At 42.5% G+C, this 13,548-nt stretch overlaps 1 protein-coding gene across 1 annotated transcript; it reads right to left on the bottom strand.

The window, feature by feature from the left end:
• Positions 1-1,740: 1,740 nt before the first annotated feature.
• Positions 1,741-5,126, bottom strand: LOC131109633 (transmembrane protein 100-like). The gene is made up of 2 exons (XM_058061834.2): positions 5,016-5,126; positions 1,741-4,831 (listed from the first exon to the last, which is right to left on the bottom strand). Exon 2 carries the CDS (start codon positions 4,652-4,654, stop codon positions 4,208-4,210), a length of 447 nt encoding a protein of 148 aa, XP_057917817.2. The 5' UTR covers positions 4,655-4,831; positions 5,016-5,126; the 3' UTR covers positions 1,741-4,207.
• Between the last annotated feature and the right edge of the window lie 8,422 nt (positions 5,127-13,548).

The raw sequence follows: 13,548 nt of genomic DNA, 5'->3' as shown, positions 1-13,548 counted from the left end.
ACATATAAAATAGTTTTGTAGGAGGTAATTGCCGTCCTGCACATCGCCTTGCCTATAAAGGCCTGGTGTTCCAGCCAGGAGCCCTCTAATGTTGTCTGAGCTGCACTGCTACAAGGGCATAACCGCAATAAAAAGGAAAAGTAGAACTGCTAAACTAAATATCCATTTCTTGGCCTTTCAATATCAACAGTGTGTGGTTCATTTTGAATATCGATGGCCCACAAAACCTATATTACAATATTACAACCCAGTTTGGTCCCTATAGTTTTTCTTTTTGCTTTGCAGTCAGCCAGTTTATTTTTAGATTGTTGGGGGGGGGAGCTTTGAGTGAAAGAGGATGACACACTCCTCGTATAGATGGGTGAATGTGGAGAGGAGGAAGAGAGGGAGGATAGAAGCGTGGGCACATTGGAGATGATATGAATATTCATGCCAGCAGCTGTGCACACAAAGGTGCTGGACACTGACATGGAAGGTAAAATCAATAGCTTGACTACTTAACCGGAGTATAGCAACAATGCAGAAAATTTGTGAGAAGGATTTATTTAACTGTGTTACAAATAGATTTTGAACTGATAAAAGCTCGGAAAAAGCGAGTAGAAAAGCTCTGCTGGGAAAAACACGTGATGTGTGACATCATGCATTCGCGTATTATGTATTTCCAAAACAGAAGAAAAAGCACCAAAAAAAACCCTGCATAAATTAATATTTGATGTTACTGAACCCCAAGAGTTGATCCGATGTCTACAAACTTGGAGCAACTTTTGAGCATTTTAGTTGCTCAAGGGTATTTGAGTGTCGAGTGTATTTGATGTTTGCTTGCTACTGGATGGACTCCCCCCACTATTATGTTGGGCCAAGCCTGCTGAAAACTGCACAACTATTTGAATAATTGTGTTTACTAGTCATCAACAGGAAGTGCTCTTTCCAACCCATCTGCTCTCTTCCTGATTGCTCATTCTTGCTTGGCTTGACACTAAAAATCATAGCCGCTGCCCAACATTCATTTCACTGCATGTGAAAGTAGTCAATTGCTTTTATATTAATATTAAATGGGTTTTCCATACACCGCACGGTGGATGAGGGGTTGGCATGTTGGCCACACCATCAGGAGATCGGGAAGACCTGGGTTTGAATCTCCGCTTGGGCATCTCTGTGTGGAGTTTGCATGTTCTCCCCGTGTTCTCCCCGTGTTCTCCGCGTGTATGTGTGGGTTTTCTCCGGGTACTCCTTTAAGTTCATTATCAGGAAATCAATTGGATGATCACCATGGCAAAAAACAAGAAAAAAAAACAAACGTAAATGTTATGAAAATACAAAAATAGGAATGTCCTGTTTATTTTTTAATCTGACAATATTCACAGAAAAATACAACTTTATTCGCATAACTTTTTACTACAAATTGTATTTTCATTTAATTATCGGCAAATGTATTGGATAATGAGCAGGATAATACAAAAAAATGTGTATTAATATAAGAATAAATGTTCTTAGGAGTATAAAATAATATAAAATGAAAAAAATAAATAAAATCTTGTTATGACTCATATAAAAATAAATGATTCACTGAAAAATACAAGTCTTCAGCAAATAAAGTGATTACCATGGCAACATGTGGTTTGAAAGTGTGGTGTTTTATGCATACAGTGCAAATAAACACAGATGCTGCTCCACATTAGAACAAGAGATTTTACTCCATGCAAAAAAAAAAAAAAAAAACGACAACAAAAGGACCACACGTGACGCCCAGTTAACATTTAATCAAAGCAATGACTAATCAAATACGTTGCTACAGCTGACTGAAATCTGCTGGGTCTCGCCTGCTGCCAAAAGCCATCATTACATCACGATGAGTCGCATTACATTGGCTAACCTACATGCTACATGTTGGCTCCGCTAGCACATCTTGGTTTTGGACATTCCACTGTACAAGTATTCAAGAAAGGACACTAGCCAGGACGAGTGCATTTTTCACAAATGGCACCACATCTATAATGCACCAAGTACCATGTGTCATCCAAACAAACACTAGTGTGAATCCCTTCTTCTTTGGGGAAAGGTTGAATGGATTTTCCTTCCATGCTCATTCCTAAATGCCAATGGGAGTTGCTTGTTTGATTTAGTAAGGATCAAGAGAATAGTCATGAAGGATGAAGCTCTGTCATCGACTTTTTTCTCCTCCCTTTGGTGCTTTGTGTTCACCGAGGCATGTGTGGAATGGGATTTGCTTGTCATAAAATGAAATGGTCAACGTCAAGAGGGCCAAGAGCAGGCAAAGCAATTTCATTTGCAGGAAGTGAATACAGTCCCTTCAGAGGCTTAATATTTCACAGAATGGTGATTTTCTATTGATTCTACACAACTGGATCGTAGTTATCCCCAACAAAGCTTGGCGACAAGAAGGCAAATTGTTGACCAATGGAGTATGATGCATTTATAGGGTGTCCACATGAGGATCATTTGTTTTTTTTTCCAAACAAATGTTACCAATTTTCTATTATTCACCAGCTAGGGAGATTTAATTTAGCAAGAACAAACCCATTTTCTTCCTGGCAGTATATGCTGGTGGTTCCAACCACCTAATAATCTTAGGAATAATATTGAATATGTTCAAAAACTAGTTTTCAATTGAAGTCTACGGAGATAACATGACACAGCATAATTCATAATATATCTAACAATAGTTAGACAATAATTAAAATCATTAAAAACAAAATAAAGTTGTGAGCAACGTTGAATGGGCCCTCACACCCCCAGGAACTCAGGGTTCATGTGAGTCGGAGGGCACGCGCGTTCCACTGAATTCAGGAAGTGACCTCTGTATAGCTTCAAGGTGGCGTCTTCATCATATGTACCATTGTACCAAATACGATGAAGATCTGACCTTGTGGAACTGATTATTAACGCAGTTAGTGCCAAAAAAGTGCCCGTTTCCACGAGTATCCATGATATTTATTGGGTTCATTTGGTCAAAGTGCCTAGGACTCGTTTGTTGAACTACGACCTCTGGTTTTCAGACAAAATTACAGATGGAAATTTGGTTTAGAACTTTTTTTGTGCATCTTGCCATGATTGACGTCGCCACCAAATTTTGTGAAACTGGTCACAGGGGGATCATTTTTTTCAAAGTTTAAAGGCTACGGAGTGAGTTTTGGAGGTTTCGGGACCCCTGAAATATCAAATAATTTTCCAAATCTGCCACACTAGACACAATTTGGTGAGTTTTCATTCATGTTAAGGCCCTCAAAAAAGGAAGAAAGTTGTGGAATAATAATAATAAACAGCAGTTTGAAGAGGGCCCTAATAATAGTAATTATTCCTGAGATGGGAATCTCAACAACTTTTCCCTGACATTTGGAGACCATTAAATTTCCATTGATAAAACTCCCAGGGGAATGTGTCTGCTCCATTTATACAGAACAAATCTAAATTAAAGATCTGTCATTTATCCATCTTATTATATACTCTCCACTGTAAAACCCAGCAAAACAGTAGATCCACCGTTTATCCGCCTGTGCCTTTCATACAGACCGTTGCAAAGAAGTGTATTTGGCATTCAACTATCTTTACTGCAAAACTGAAGATTTGTCATTTATTTGTCTGTACCTTTTTATACAGAACTCGGCAAAGCAGAGCATCCGGCATTTATCGATCAGTGTCTTTCATATAGAAGACCTGGAATTCATCCAGCCATGCCTTTCAGGCAGAACCCAGCGAAATTGAAAATGGGATCCATAGTCGCCTGAATGTTTTGTACAGAAATCTTATTTGGTCGCAATTTGGTAGAGAATGCTGCTCGGTTGGATATTCCCGCAACTGTGTGCGCTTTCACACAGCTACATATAATTAGCTGCTGGTGTGACAGATAAAGTATTTGTCAAACAACACAAACAGGGCAGTGTTACACTTCACATTCTGGTCCCGCCATTGCCCTGATGCACAGGAGGCACCTATGTTAAGGCTCTTAGACTACCGCAGAACTGCTGTCTCAACTCGGACTACCTCCTTTCCTCATCAGCGTCGTTTATACAGACACCGACATGGAAAAAAAGGAGGGAAAAGGTCAGCTTTTACGGGTAGTGTGAAAAGGGCTACAGTTATATACTGTAAGTATCCAGGATGAGAGGTGATGATACTACAGTGTCAACTTCTACTGACGTCATGTCTTCTGTCCATGCAGTTGACAGTCTCCCCCCACTTCCCACCATCACAAAGTACCCAGATCCGCGGTAAAGAAACCCCCGTCCTTCTTTTTTCTCCTCCTCAGCCTCTGCGCCCTCCAGCAAACTGCGGCCACCAGCAGCATCAAAACACCGACACAAAGCAGCGCCACCGACACCACTTTGGTCTGGAGCAGAGTATTATAGGCGAACGTCACCCCTGTTCCCGCCATCCCAATGACCAGTGAGATGACCCCAAAGGGGAACACGCAGCGGTACCAGGACTTTTCTGTGCCGCCTGTAGCCTGAGCCAGCCGCTCCAGGGTGGGCAGAGACGCTGGTGGTTTGGCTTGGTCTCTCCTCTCGACACCTCCAGAGTCATTTAAACCCTGGTTCTCCGAGTCCTGTGGTAGCCTGTCGGCATCCCCGCTCCCGCACTCCAAGTCTTGGTGAAGGACCGCGGCGGGGTGCTGACGGCCGGAGGAGCAGCCCATCTCCGAGCCAGCGTCCTTGGGTAGCAATGCGGAGAAGGGTGCCTGATTGCGGAGGAGATCCTCTCAGCGTGCGGTTGTGGTCGATTGCTCTTGGAGATGGGAACACTAAACAAGCTGCTGCCACGACTGTCTGTGTCACTCTTATTGTTGTTGCCCTCAGTACTTGTCAGCGTGTAGCTGCATTGAAAAAGATAAGAAGAGGAGGGTTAAAGATAAAAATAGCAACACAAGACTAAAACTAAACATTTGCACAGAACATAGAATTAAAGCTTTAAACAGAGTACAAAACAGCGACGTGGCTGTGTTATTTTTAGCCACACACACACACACACGTTTATAAGCTACAAAAGAATCCACTCACCCTATTTCATCACTGGCCATCAATGCATAGTGTCTTCATCGCAGCCTCAAGGTACGAGCAGCAGTGGCTGGTGTATGTGTGCATTTTGCCATTGTCCAGGATATATAATCACAGACGAGAGGGGGAGGGGCATATGGGAACCGGGAGGTATTTTGCAGTAATCTGATTGGCTCACTATGAAAGAGGGTTCTCAGGAAGGAGGGGTTAGGATGACGTTAACCGCTGAGTGGTCTCATTCAGCGGTGATGATGCATTGTTCATCTTGGTAAAAAAGTGTAGTTCTCAGTCTGCTGGATCAGCATCAGATATAGAATTCAATATATTGCATTCATAACAAAGCATTCTGCTATACTGACAGTGATATCTAAATGAGTATGAGTAGGACCCTTTATTTACATTTGCAATTTGCTGTATCTTCTCAAGAGACAATACTGCAGAAATGAAACTTAAATTTACATTAGAGAAGTCAGTGTGCAGCTTGAATAGCAGTATAAAATGAAACAACACACAGAGTGTGTGGGTGACTGGGGTAAATAAACAAAAAAAAAAATAACACTCACTCACGACTTATCGCCCAATACTGCACACGCCAAACTCCCCCCCCCCCCCCCCCCCCCCCGCCCCTCCATCATGTGCGTCATCCATGATCCCCTGCATGGTGACACGACCGACCGCCATGTGTGATATTTCCTGCATATGTGTCCATGTTGATCACGCCTCTCCCCTTGACAGTGCCAGTGAGCCGCATTAGCCAGCCTGCAGGCCCCCCCCGGGGGTAGTGCACCAAAGACATACCCACTGTGTGGGTTTTTTCTCAAGTGTGGGTTTATATTTAACCTGACTTTCCTCTGGTCGTGACGCACCGAATATGTCGGGTTGAGATATCTCAACTTCTTCTGAGAAATATTTCAAGAGAGTGCAGGTATTTAAAAAAAAATACTAAATACTTGGCAAGAAATGCATCAATGACCAACCTTGTTTAAGTTCCAAATAGATAGCGCACTGACATGTATACACAGCACAAAGGCACAAAGTTATTCAGTTATTCTGGTTAATTACACAATTGCCTGCACCAGTCATCTATGACATCCATAAATCACGCGGAAATGCCACCCATTGTGTTGAAAATGGAGCTCTTATCACCGTGGACATTTACTAGTCTGTGGTTGCTATTGCTGGGGTGTGGATGGGAGGGCTGTTTTATTGTCATTGATAAAAGGTTGACGCTATAAAATCAGCTAAAATGCTTTCCTTGCCCTTCAGGCTAACTATTTAGCATTGCTAAATAGGTAGGCTTTAGTATAAAGGGACATTTCACACAATCTTGCTAACAAAGAGGCACTGTGTTTTTAGAGCCATGGCCATGCACAAAAACAAACTGTATTCACAGACTAAAACGGATTATTACTGGGTCAGTGACTAAGGTCTTCATGAGTGGAAAAATTCCCATTCCCAAAATACACGTTGAACCTATGAACCGAGAAATGTCGAAAAGCTGTTCATTGCGGAGAAATGTTGAACTCAAACCTTCACCAGGAGACACCGCATCAATTTCAAAGCCGATCGCCAAGAACCACTTAACATTCATTCAAACCATGACTCTATTTGCCAACAGCTTTGACCTTAAAGATGGGCAGACGGAATAGTCAGTGTGTGCATGGGGTGAGTAATTAGATGGAAGCTGTGTACAAATGTAAACAACGTATTTTAATGATCACTCAGGGTGAAAGCATTAACAAGGAAAGGTATAATAAATAACCCCAAGGGTTGACGTTACAGAGAATATAACAATAAATGTATCTGTTGGTACAGCTGGGTAAATATTACAAAGACAGCTGGGATAGGCTCCAGCAACCCCCAAGACAGCTGGGATAGGCTCCAGCAACCCCAAAGACAGCTGGGATAGGCTCCAGCAACCCCAAATACAGCTGGGATAGGCTCCAGCAACCCCCAAGACAGCTGGGATAGGCTCCAGCAACCCCAAAGACAGCTGGGATAGGCTCCAGCAACCCCAAAGACAGCTGGGATAGGCTCCAGCAACCCCAAAGACAGCTAGGATAGGCTTCAGCAACCCCAAAGACAGCTGAGATAGGCTCCAGCAACCTCAAAGACAGCTGGTATAGGCTCCAGCAACCCCAAAGACAGCTGGGATAGGCTCCAGCAACCCCAAAGACAGCTGGGATAGGCTCCAGCAATCCCCAAGACAGCTGGGATAAGCTCCAGCAACCCCAAAGACAGCTGGGATAGGCTCCAGCAACCCCAAAGACAGCTGGGATAGGCTCCAGCAACCCCAAAGACAGCTGGGATAGGCTCCAGCAACCCCAAAGACAGCTGGGATAGGCTCCAGCAACCCCAAAGACAGCTAGGATAGGCTTCAGCAACCCCAAAGACAGCTGAGATAGGCTCAAGCAACCTCAAAGACAGCTGGTATAGGCTCCAGCAACCCCAAAGACAGCTGAGATAGGCTCCAGCAACCTCAAAGACAGCTGGTATAGGCTCCAGCAACCCCCAAGACAGCTGGGATAGGCTCCAGCAACCCCAAAGACAGCTGGGATAGGCTCCAGCAACCCCAAAGACAGCTGGGATAGGCTCCAGCAACCCCAAAGACAGCTAGGATAGGCTTCAGCAACCCCAAAGACAGCTGAGATAGGCTCCAGCAACCCCAAAGACAGCTGGGATAGGCTCCAGCAACCTCAAAGACAGCTGGGATAGGCTCCAGCAATGCCCAAAGACATCTGGGATAGACTCCAGCAACCTCAAAGACAGCTGGGATAGGCTCCAGCACCCCTGCGACCCTCGTGAGGATAAGCGGTAGAAAATGAATGAATGTTCCAGTTTTCAGAACACCAACATGGGAAATCAGAGCCAGCTGGCCCATTAAGCAATATAGGCAAATGGCGCTGCCGCCTCCAGCGGGGCCAAAATTGGGTAAGTGGAGATATTTTTCAAAAACACGCAATGTTTAATGTCCTTTCTTTCAGCACTGCATGTGCTATTGAGCTATTGTTACACATTTCCTGTTCTTTTCTCTCCTGATAAAAAAGGTGACATTTAAAGACAGGAAGGGAATAAACTATCAATAATTGCTAAGAAAGGGAGAGGGAGCCGGATTAAATAAACTCTGCTTCTTCCGACTCATTCTCGGACATGTTCAATGGTACAAGTGTAAATGTGATGTTCGTTAATGGAACTTGTTAGGCATGTTCGGAACAAATCGAACCATGGCCATTATCTCCACTTGCTAATTTTGTGCCACTGACTTATTCACCGCTGGTTACCATGGCAGCTGTGAGCATTAAGTAAAACGACGCCTTTGGCTCATTAAACAAAGAGAACGAACTCAGAGATGTTGACTTTCCAGAGATAAACGCTACTTATCAAAAATAGACTGAGAGAAAGTTAAATTCAAGTAAATACCATATGATTTTTATCAATAAAATTCATTTTAAAGGTATTATCCAAAGAAATTAAATCTAGCAGCAAACCAATGGAGAGTCAGTAGCAGCCCACGCTAGAAGTGAAGAGTTGCAGCACAAGGGCACTAAAAATGGAGTGGATTTCTTTGTTGCATTACCTCTTTAAACTCCACCTCCTCTTGGAGCCCACAAGCCCACACAAGGGAACAATGCTTCCTCCATCCTTTGGGGAGGTTGACTTCCTCCACCTCCACGATCCAAAATGGGGTAAAGCTCTTGTCAGGCTAACACACGCTAACTGATTCTAATTAAACACAGCCGGATAAATCTTTGTAATTATTTGCTTTTAAAGACTTGTTGAGGTGTCCAACTTGCAGTGAGAAGTTATGGCAAAAGATAGCAGTTTTAGCGTAGAATGTCTGCAATGTTAGTAATATAAACAGTAAATAGTCAGCATGTTGCCAATATAATACTTGCAGATACTACACCATCAATTAGTAGTTTTAATGTCTTTAATGTACATGTGATATCAATGTTATTGTTATATATCAATCAATAAAATACAGAGAAATGTGATGCACGACAGTACTCCCCCTCCCTGTGAAACTGGCAAGTCACTGCTGTCCTATCGAGTGGAAAAGCATTTTTTTGACAGTGTAATAATACACACATGGGTATTTGTAACACGTAATACAAACACCAATCAGCTTGAATGGCGTCACAGTGGGAATATTTCTAAAAGCAAGAATCTACAGACCTTTCTGAGGCCCCTCTGAAATCAATGCTACCCGTCCTCGTCTGGAAGGTCAATATGCTTTCTTTGTGCGGAGAAATTTCACATTGTCCCTCATCAGTATTCTGTGCCACATTTACCATGAAGTTATATGGATTAGTTGGCCTTGCCTTTATTTGATCAAACTTGGTTACTGTGCCGTCGTGCCTTATCTCATGGATGCGGCAAAATCAGATTCAGGTGAGCGCACAAGCGAATTAAAGTGTGCCGAGATAAAATCCCTTTAGAAAGACAGAGAATGTGTTGCATATCAGCTACTTTCTACTATATGCCACTCCCTTATGAATAATGTCGAATGTAATGAAGAATTGTTGGAACCGTGGGTGTCTTTTTGCAGCGACACACAATATGTGGCTGTTGCCTGCCCGGATGCTGTTGCTTGCGAGTGCTATGAAAGTAATTGGCAGGACTTTCTTTGTGAAATTGGCTCTTTTAGTTTTCTATTTTGGGGCTTCTTAGCTGCTAGCATCGGAGTAAGGTGCAAGACGTGTTACGTAAATGAGCTGCGGGACTGCTTCCTCCAATTTTTAAAATGTCCCGTGGATAAGTGCTTCTAGTATCTCATCCAAATGGCAACATGTGTAAGCGTCATTTAAATGCTTTTAAACGACAGATGAACTTCATGTTCCTTGGCATTTCCACACAGACGTTATTCTGTGCATTACAGAATGGGAGCCACATACAGCAAGTACTTTTTTACCTTTTTCAGCAGTAGAAGTAGTTTCAGCAAAGTATCGGTCCTCAACCAGAAAAGGGAGGAAAGAGGCTTTTTTTAAAAAAAAAAAAAACAAAAACATTCCGTTGGTGTCACTTCCTGTCCACATGTCCGGAAGATGGCTGCACGACTGGTTAGCCTCACAGACCCGAGTTCAATTCCCGGGTTTTCTCCGGGTACTCCGGTTTCCTCCCACATTCCAAAAACATGCTAGGTTAATTAGCCACTCCAAATTGTCCATAGGTATGAATGTGAGTGTGAATGGTTGTTTGTCTATATGTGCCCTGTGATTGGCTGGCCACCCTCGTGAGGATAAGCGGTAGAAAATGAATGAATAAATATTTTGTGCAATGTGAGGTTACTGTAGGGGTGCTATTGTATGTCTAGAGGCTCTAATAATATAAAAAAAACATATGTAGAACGTCAGGAACAGGTATTCTCTGCTCCAACTATGAAAATGATTTATAAATCCTGTCTGCAACCAATTAACCTTAAATGACCTTTTTACATAATCTGTAAAATGACCTGAGTTGGTAAAAAGTCACATGACACCAAATCGATTGTGATTTATGACTCGAGCCCATTTAAGATTTAAAAAGTAGTTTAGTTACAGCACAGCTGCAGGAAGGCATGCTGGCATGTCGGTATCAATGAAGCCCAATAAAAAACGCTATGGCAGCCCTTGCTTAGAATAATCTAATGGCGCCAAAATGTGTTTGTGTGTGAAGCTGCGGGTCCGATGATGAGTCATACTCGCGGCAGGCCGTTTATTATAGACACATTGGATAACTCCGGGTGTGTGTCTGGCTTTTTTTTTTTGTTACCAATCTGCACTAAAATAGACTGCCCATGGTGGTGATATAATAACAATTCGTGAACAGATGGCAGAAAAAAAACAAAATTCCATCCATACACCCCTTCGCTATCCAACAAAATGGATGCCTGCATGCACTTCTTTTTGTCAAAGGCTGATGTCATGCATTTGCATGAAGCAGACTGGCCTATTCTGATAGAAGATGGAATTCAAAATATCTACTCATATCTCACAAACATACAAATATTTCAGCTACCATTTTATAAATGCAGTATATTTCTTCTAGGGGGAATACTATAGCGGTTAGAGTAGTCAGTGTACAGCTTGTATAGCGGAGTAGATTTACTGTCAATTGAAAATGAGTGAGCACACAGCCATTATTGTCTAAATAGCTACATATATATGGTTTAAAATGCTTATTTTTTAGGCTGAGTTCAACCATGAAGAAATATGATGGAAGGCATGTATCTTAGAAAAAATTGTGAAGCCACAAAATTCAAAGAGGCGAGGGACGACGGTACATAAAAGTGGAACATCTGCTACTTTACTATGGTTTCAAACTCCACTAATGATGATTTTTTTTCTGCATTTCAGAGAAGCTGCTTGCTTGCTGCAGTGCAGTAGGGGAGCCTGCTGCTTTGTCAGAGTTAGCGCGATAATGAGGGGTCATCACAGGAGTGGTCCTCCATCGTCTTTGCCAAAGTAAGTCAGGAAGAGCGCAGAGGTACACAGAGTCTCTAGCTTCACTCGTAAAAAAGCTTGATTACCTCTCTTTCTTTTGAATCCTCCAACTGAAGAGAACCATCAGCTCCATTAGTCTAAGTTCAAGACTCTTCTTCCTTGTATTTTTTAAGCATCAACTTCTAAGAGTTGCTGATAAGTGCACCAGCTTGCAGGCGCATTGCAAATTCTGACCAGCAGATGGCAGCAGAGCTCTATCAAACTGTGACTACACTACAATTCTATTATTCTGATGGAAAAGCTTGGCTATTATCGCTTGGGAGTAGGTTTCTAGTGATATTTCATCTGTTTAAGTCAGTCCATTCGTTTCTAAGAAAGAATTGTTTACCTTTTATGGGTATTTATGATTTTCTATATCTTCTACCAGTCCTTGTTTCCTCTTTTCAGTGTGTCATCTCCTCTCCTTGGGGTTTCTTGTCGTCTGTCTATGCTTTTGTAAGGTCGCCAAGTTCCCTGCAGCTGGTCCCCATTGAGCCTCCCATGGAGTTTAACCCCACTCTCCAATCTCCCCGCCAACCCCCAGTTACCATTTCCGCTATGAACTTGCATTTTAAACAATTAAAAAAGAAGCCTCGTTGGATTTTCAATGCAATTTCATAATCTTCTATGTGCATTTATTTCAATAAATAAGTTTGAAATGATGTGTTTTAATGAGCATATGCATGGTGCAAATTCAGGATTGTGCACTGTGAGTGTAAAATCCAAAAAGAAGGGTGGAGGGGGGGGGGCAGAGAAAAGATGTTTGCAATTGAAGAATGTAAGTAATTAGCCCCTCTTCCTTGCTAAACAACCCTCTCCTACAGCATGTGTGGGGTATTGATCTGAGCATGGTGTGTGTGTCGGTGGGCAGATGTTTCAACCCATTCACTTTTCCTTCTCACTGAACTCAATCTGTTTTATATACAAATTAGTGTAGTTGTTTATCATATGTGAACCCCCGTCCCCCTTCTGAAACCCCTGCCAGCACACCTGCAGGAACCAACTGTCAGGAGCACCTCATTTTAGAAGATGGATTTCATTAAAGACCAAGAGATGAGGTGAGGAGAGAGAAGAACATGTGTCCCAATTAGGGATGCTCCCATCAGGGTTTTATGTTCCTGATCCGATCCGATGAGTGAGATCAGCTGACATTTATCAATTTATTAATGAGTGGTATTGGATGAGATGATAGAAATAAATATCTTCATTAACCAGGGTTCCCTCTACGGTTGAGAGACATAGTCTCTCTAATGTGTCCTGAGACAATGGGTCTTCCCTGAGGTCTCCTACCAGTCTCCTCCTCAGGAGGCATCCAGACCACATCCCCAAGCCACCTCACCTGGGTCCTCTCTATGTGGAGGAGCAGTGTTTCTTCTCCGAGTTTCTCACGGACGACAGTACTCCACCTGAAGCTAACTTTTGGCACGTTGAATGTAACCTCTCTGGTGCGGAGGTGGAGAAGTTCCAGCTAGATCAAGTCAGACTCACCTGGACCTCCTCTATCTCACCAAAATGTCTTCCAATGAGGAAGCAGTGCCCAGTGACGCAACAGTCTCCTATCTTGGTTGGGTTGTCGAGGTTATCAAAAAGCTCCTTGGTGCCGGAGCCTTTGCACTTTTTGGAGAATTCATCCACAAATGCAGTGTGTTCTAAAGCAAGAAAAACAGTTAGCATGAGGCAGCTAACAATGCATGTCATGGGACACACCTATTTTGACAATAAAGCCCTTTAAGAAAATGTGGACTAATACTTCTAATATTATGTAGAAATACTAATATTTCGTAGAAACACTACATAACTACGCCAGAAAAATAGTTGCTAATAATTGCTACAATAACAATGTCAACAATGCCACTTGGTTTATATGCAGGTCACTTGGCTTTGTTGTCAAAATAGCTGTGTCCTGTTGCGTGCTACGTATATTAGCTATTTTTAAATAGAGACATGTGATCACGTTAGCATAAGGATTTTGGATTAAATAAAAAAAAAGTGCAGTTTTCTTTAATACTGAGGTACAGGCTGAACCATTAGAACCTTAACTGTATCATAAAATCTGCCACCTTTCCACCTTTTTA

Source organism: Doryrhamphus excisus, linkage group LG2 (assembly GCF_037039965.1).
Source record: "Doryrhamphus excisus strain RoL-2023G ecotype Guam linkage group LG2, RoL_Dexc_Guam_v1.1, whole genome shotgun sequence".
Classification (NCBI taxonomy): Eukaryota; Metazoa; Chordata; class Actinopteri; order Syngnathiformes; family Syngnathidae; genus Doryrhamphus; species Doryrhamphus excisus.
The sequence above is the reverse complement of the archived record's forward strand: the minus strand, read 5'-3'. Positions and strand labels throughout refer to the sequence as shown.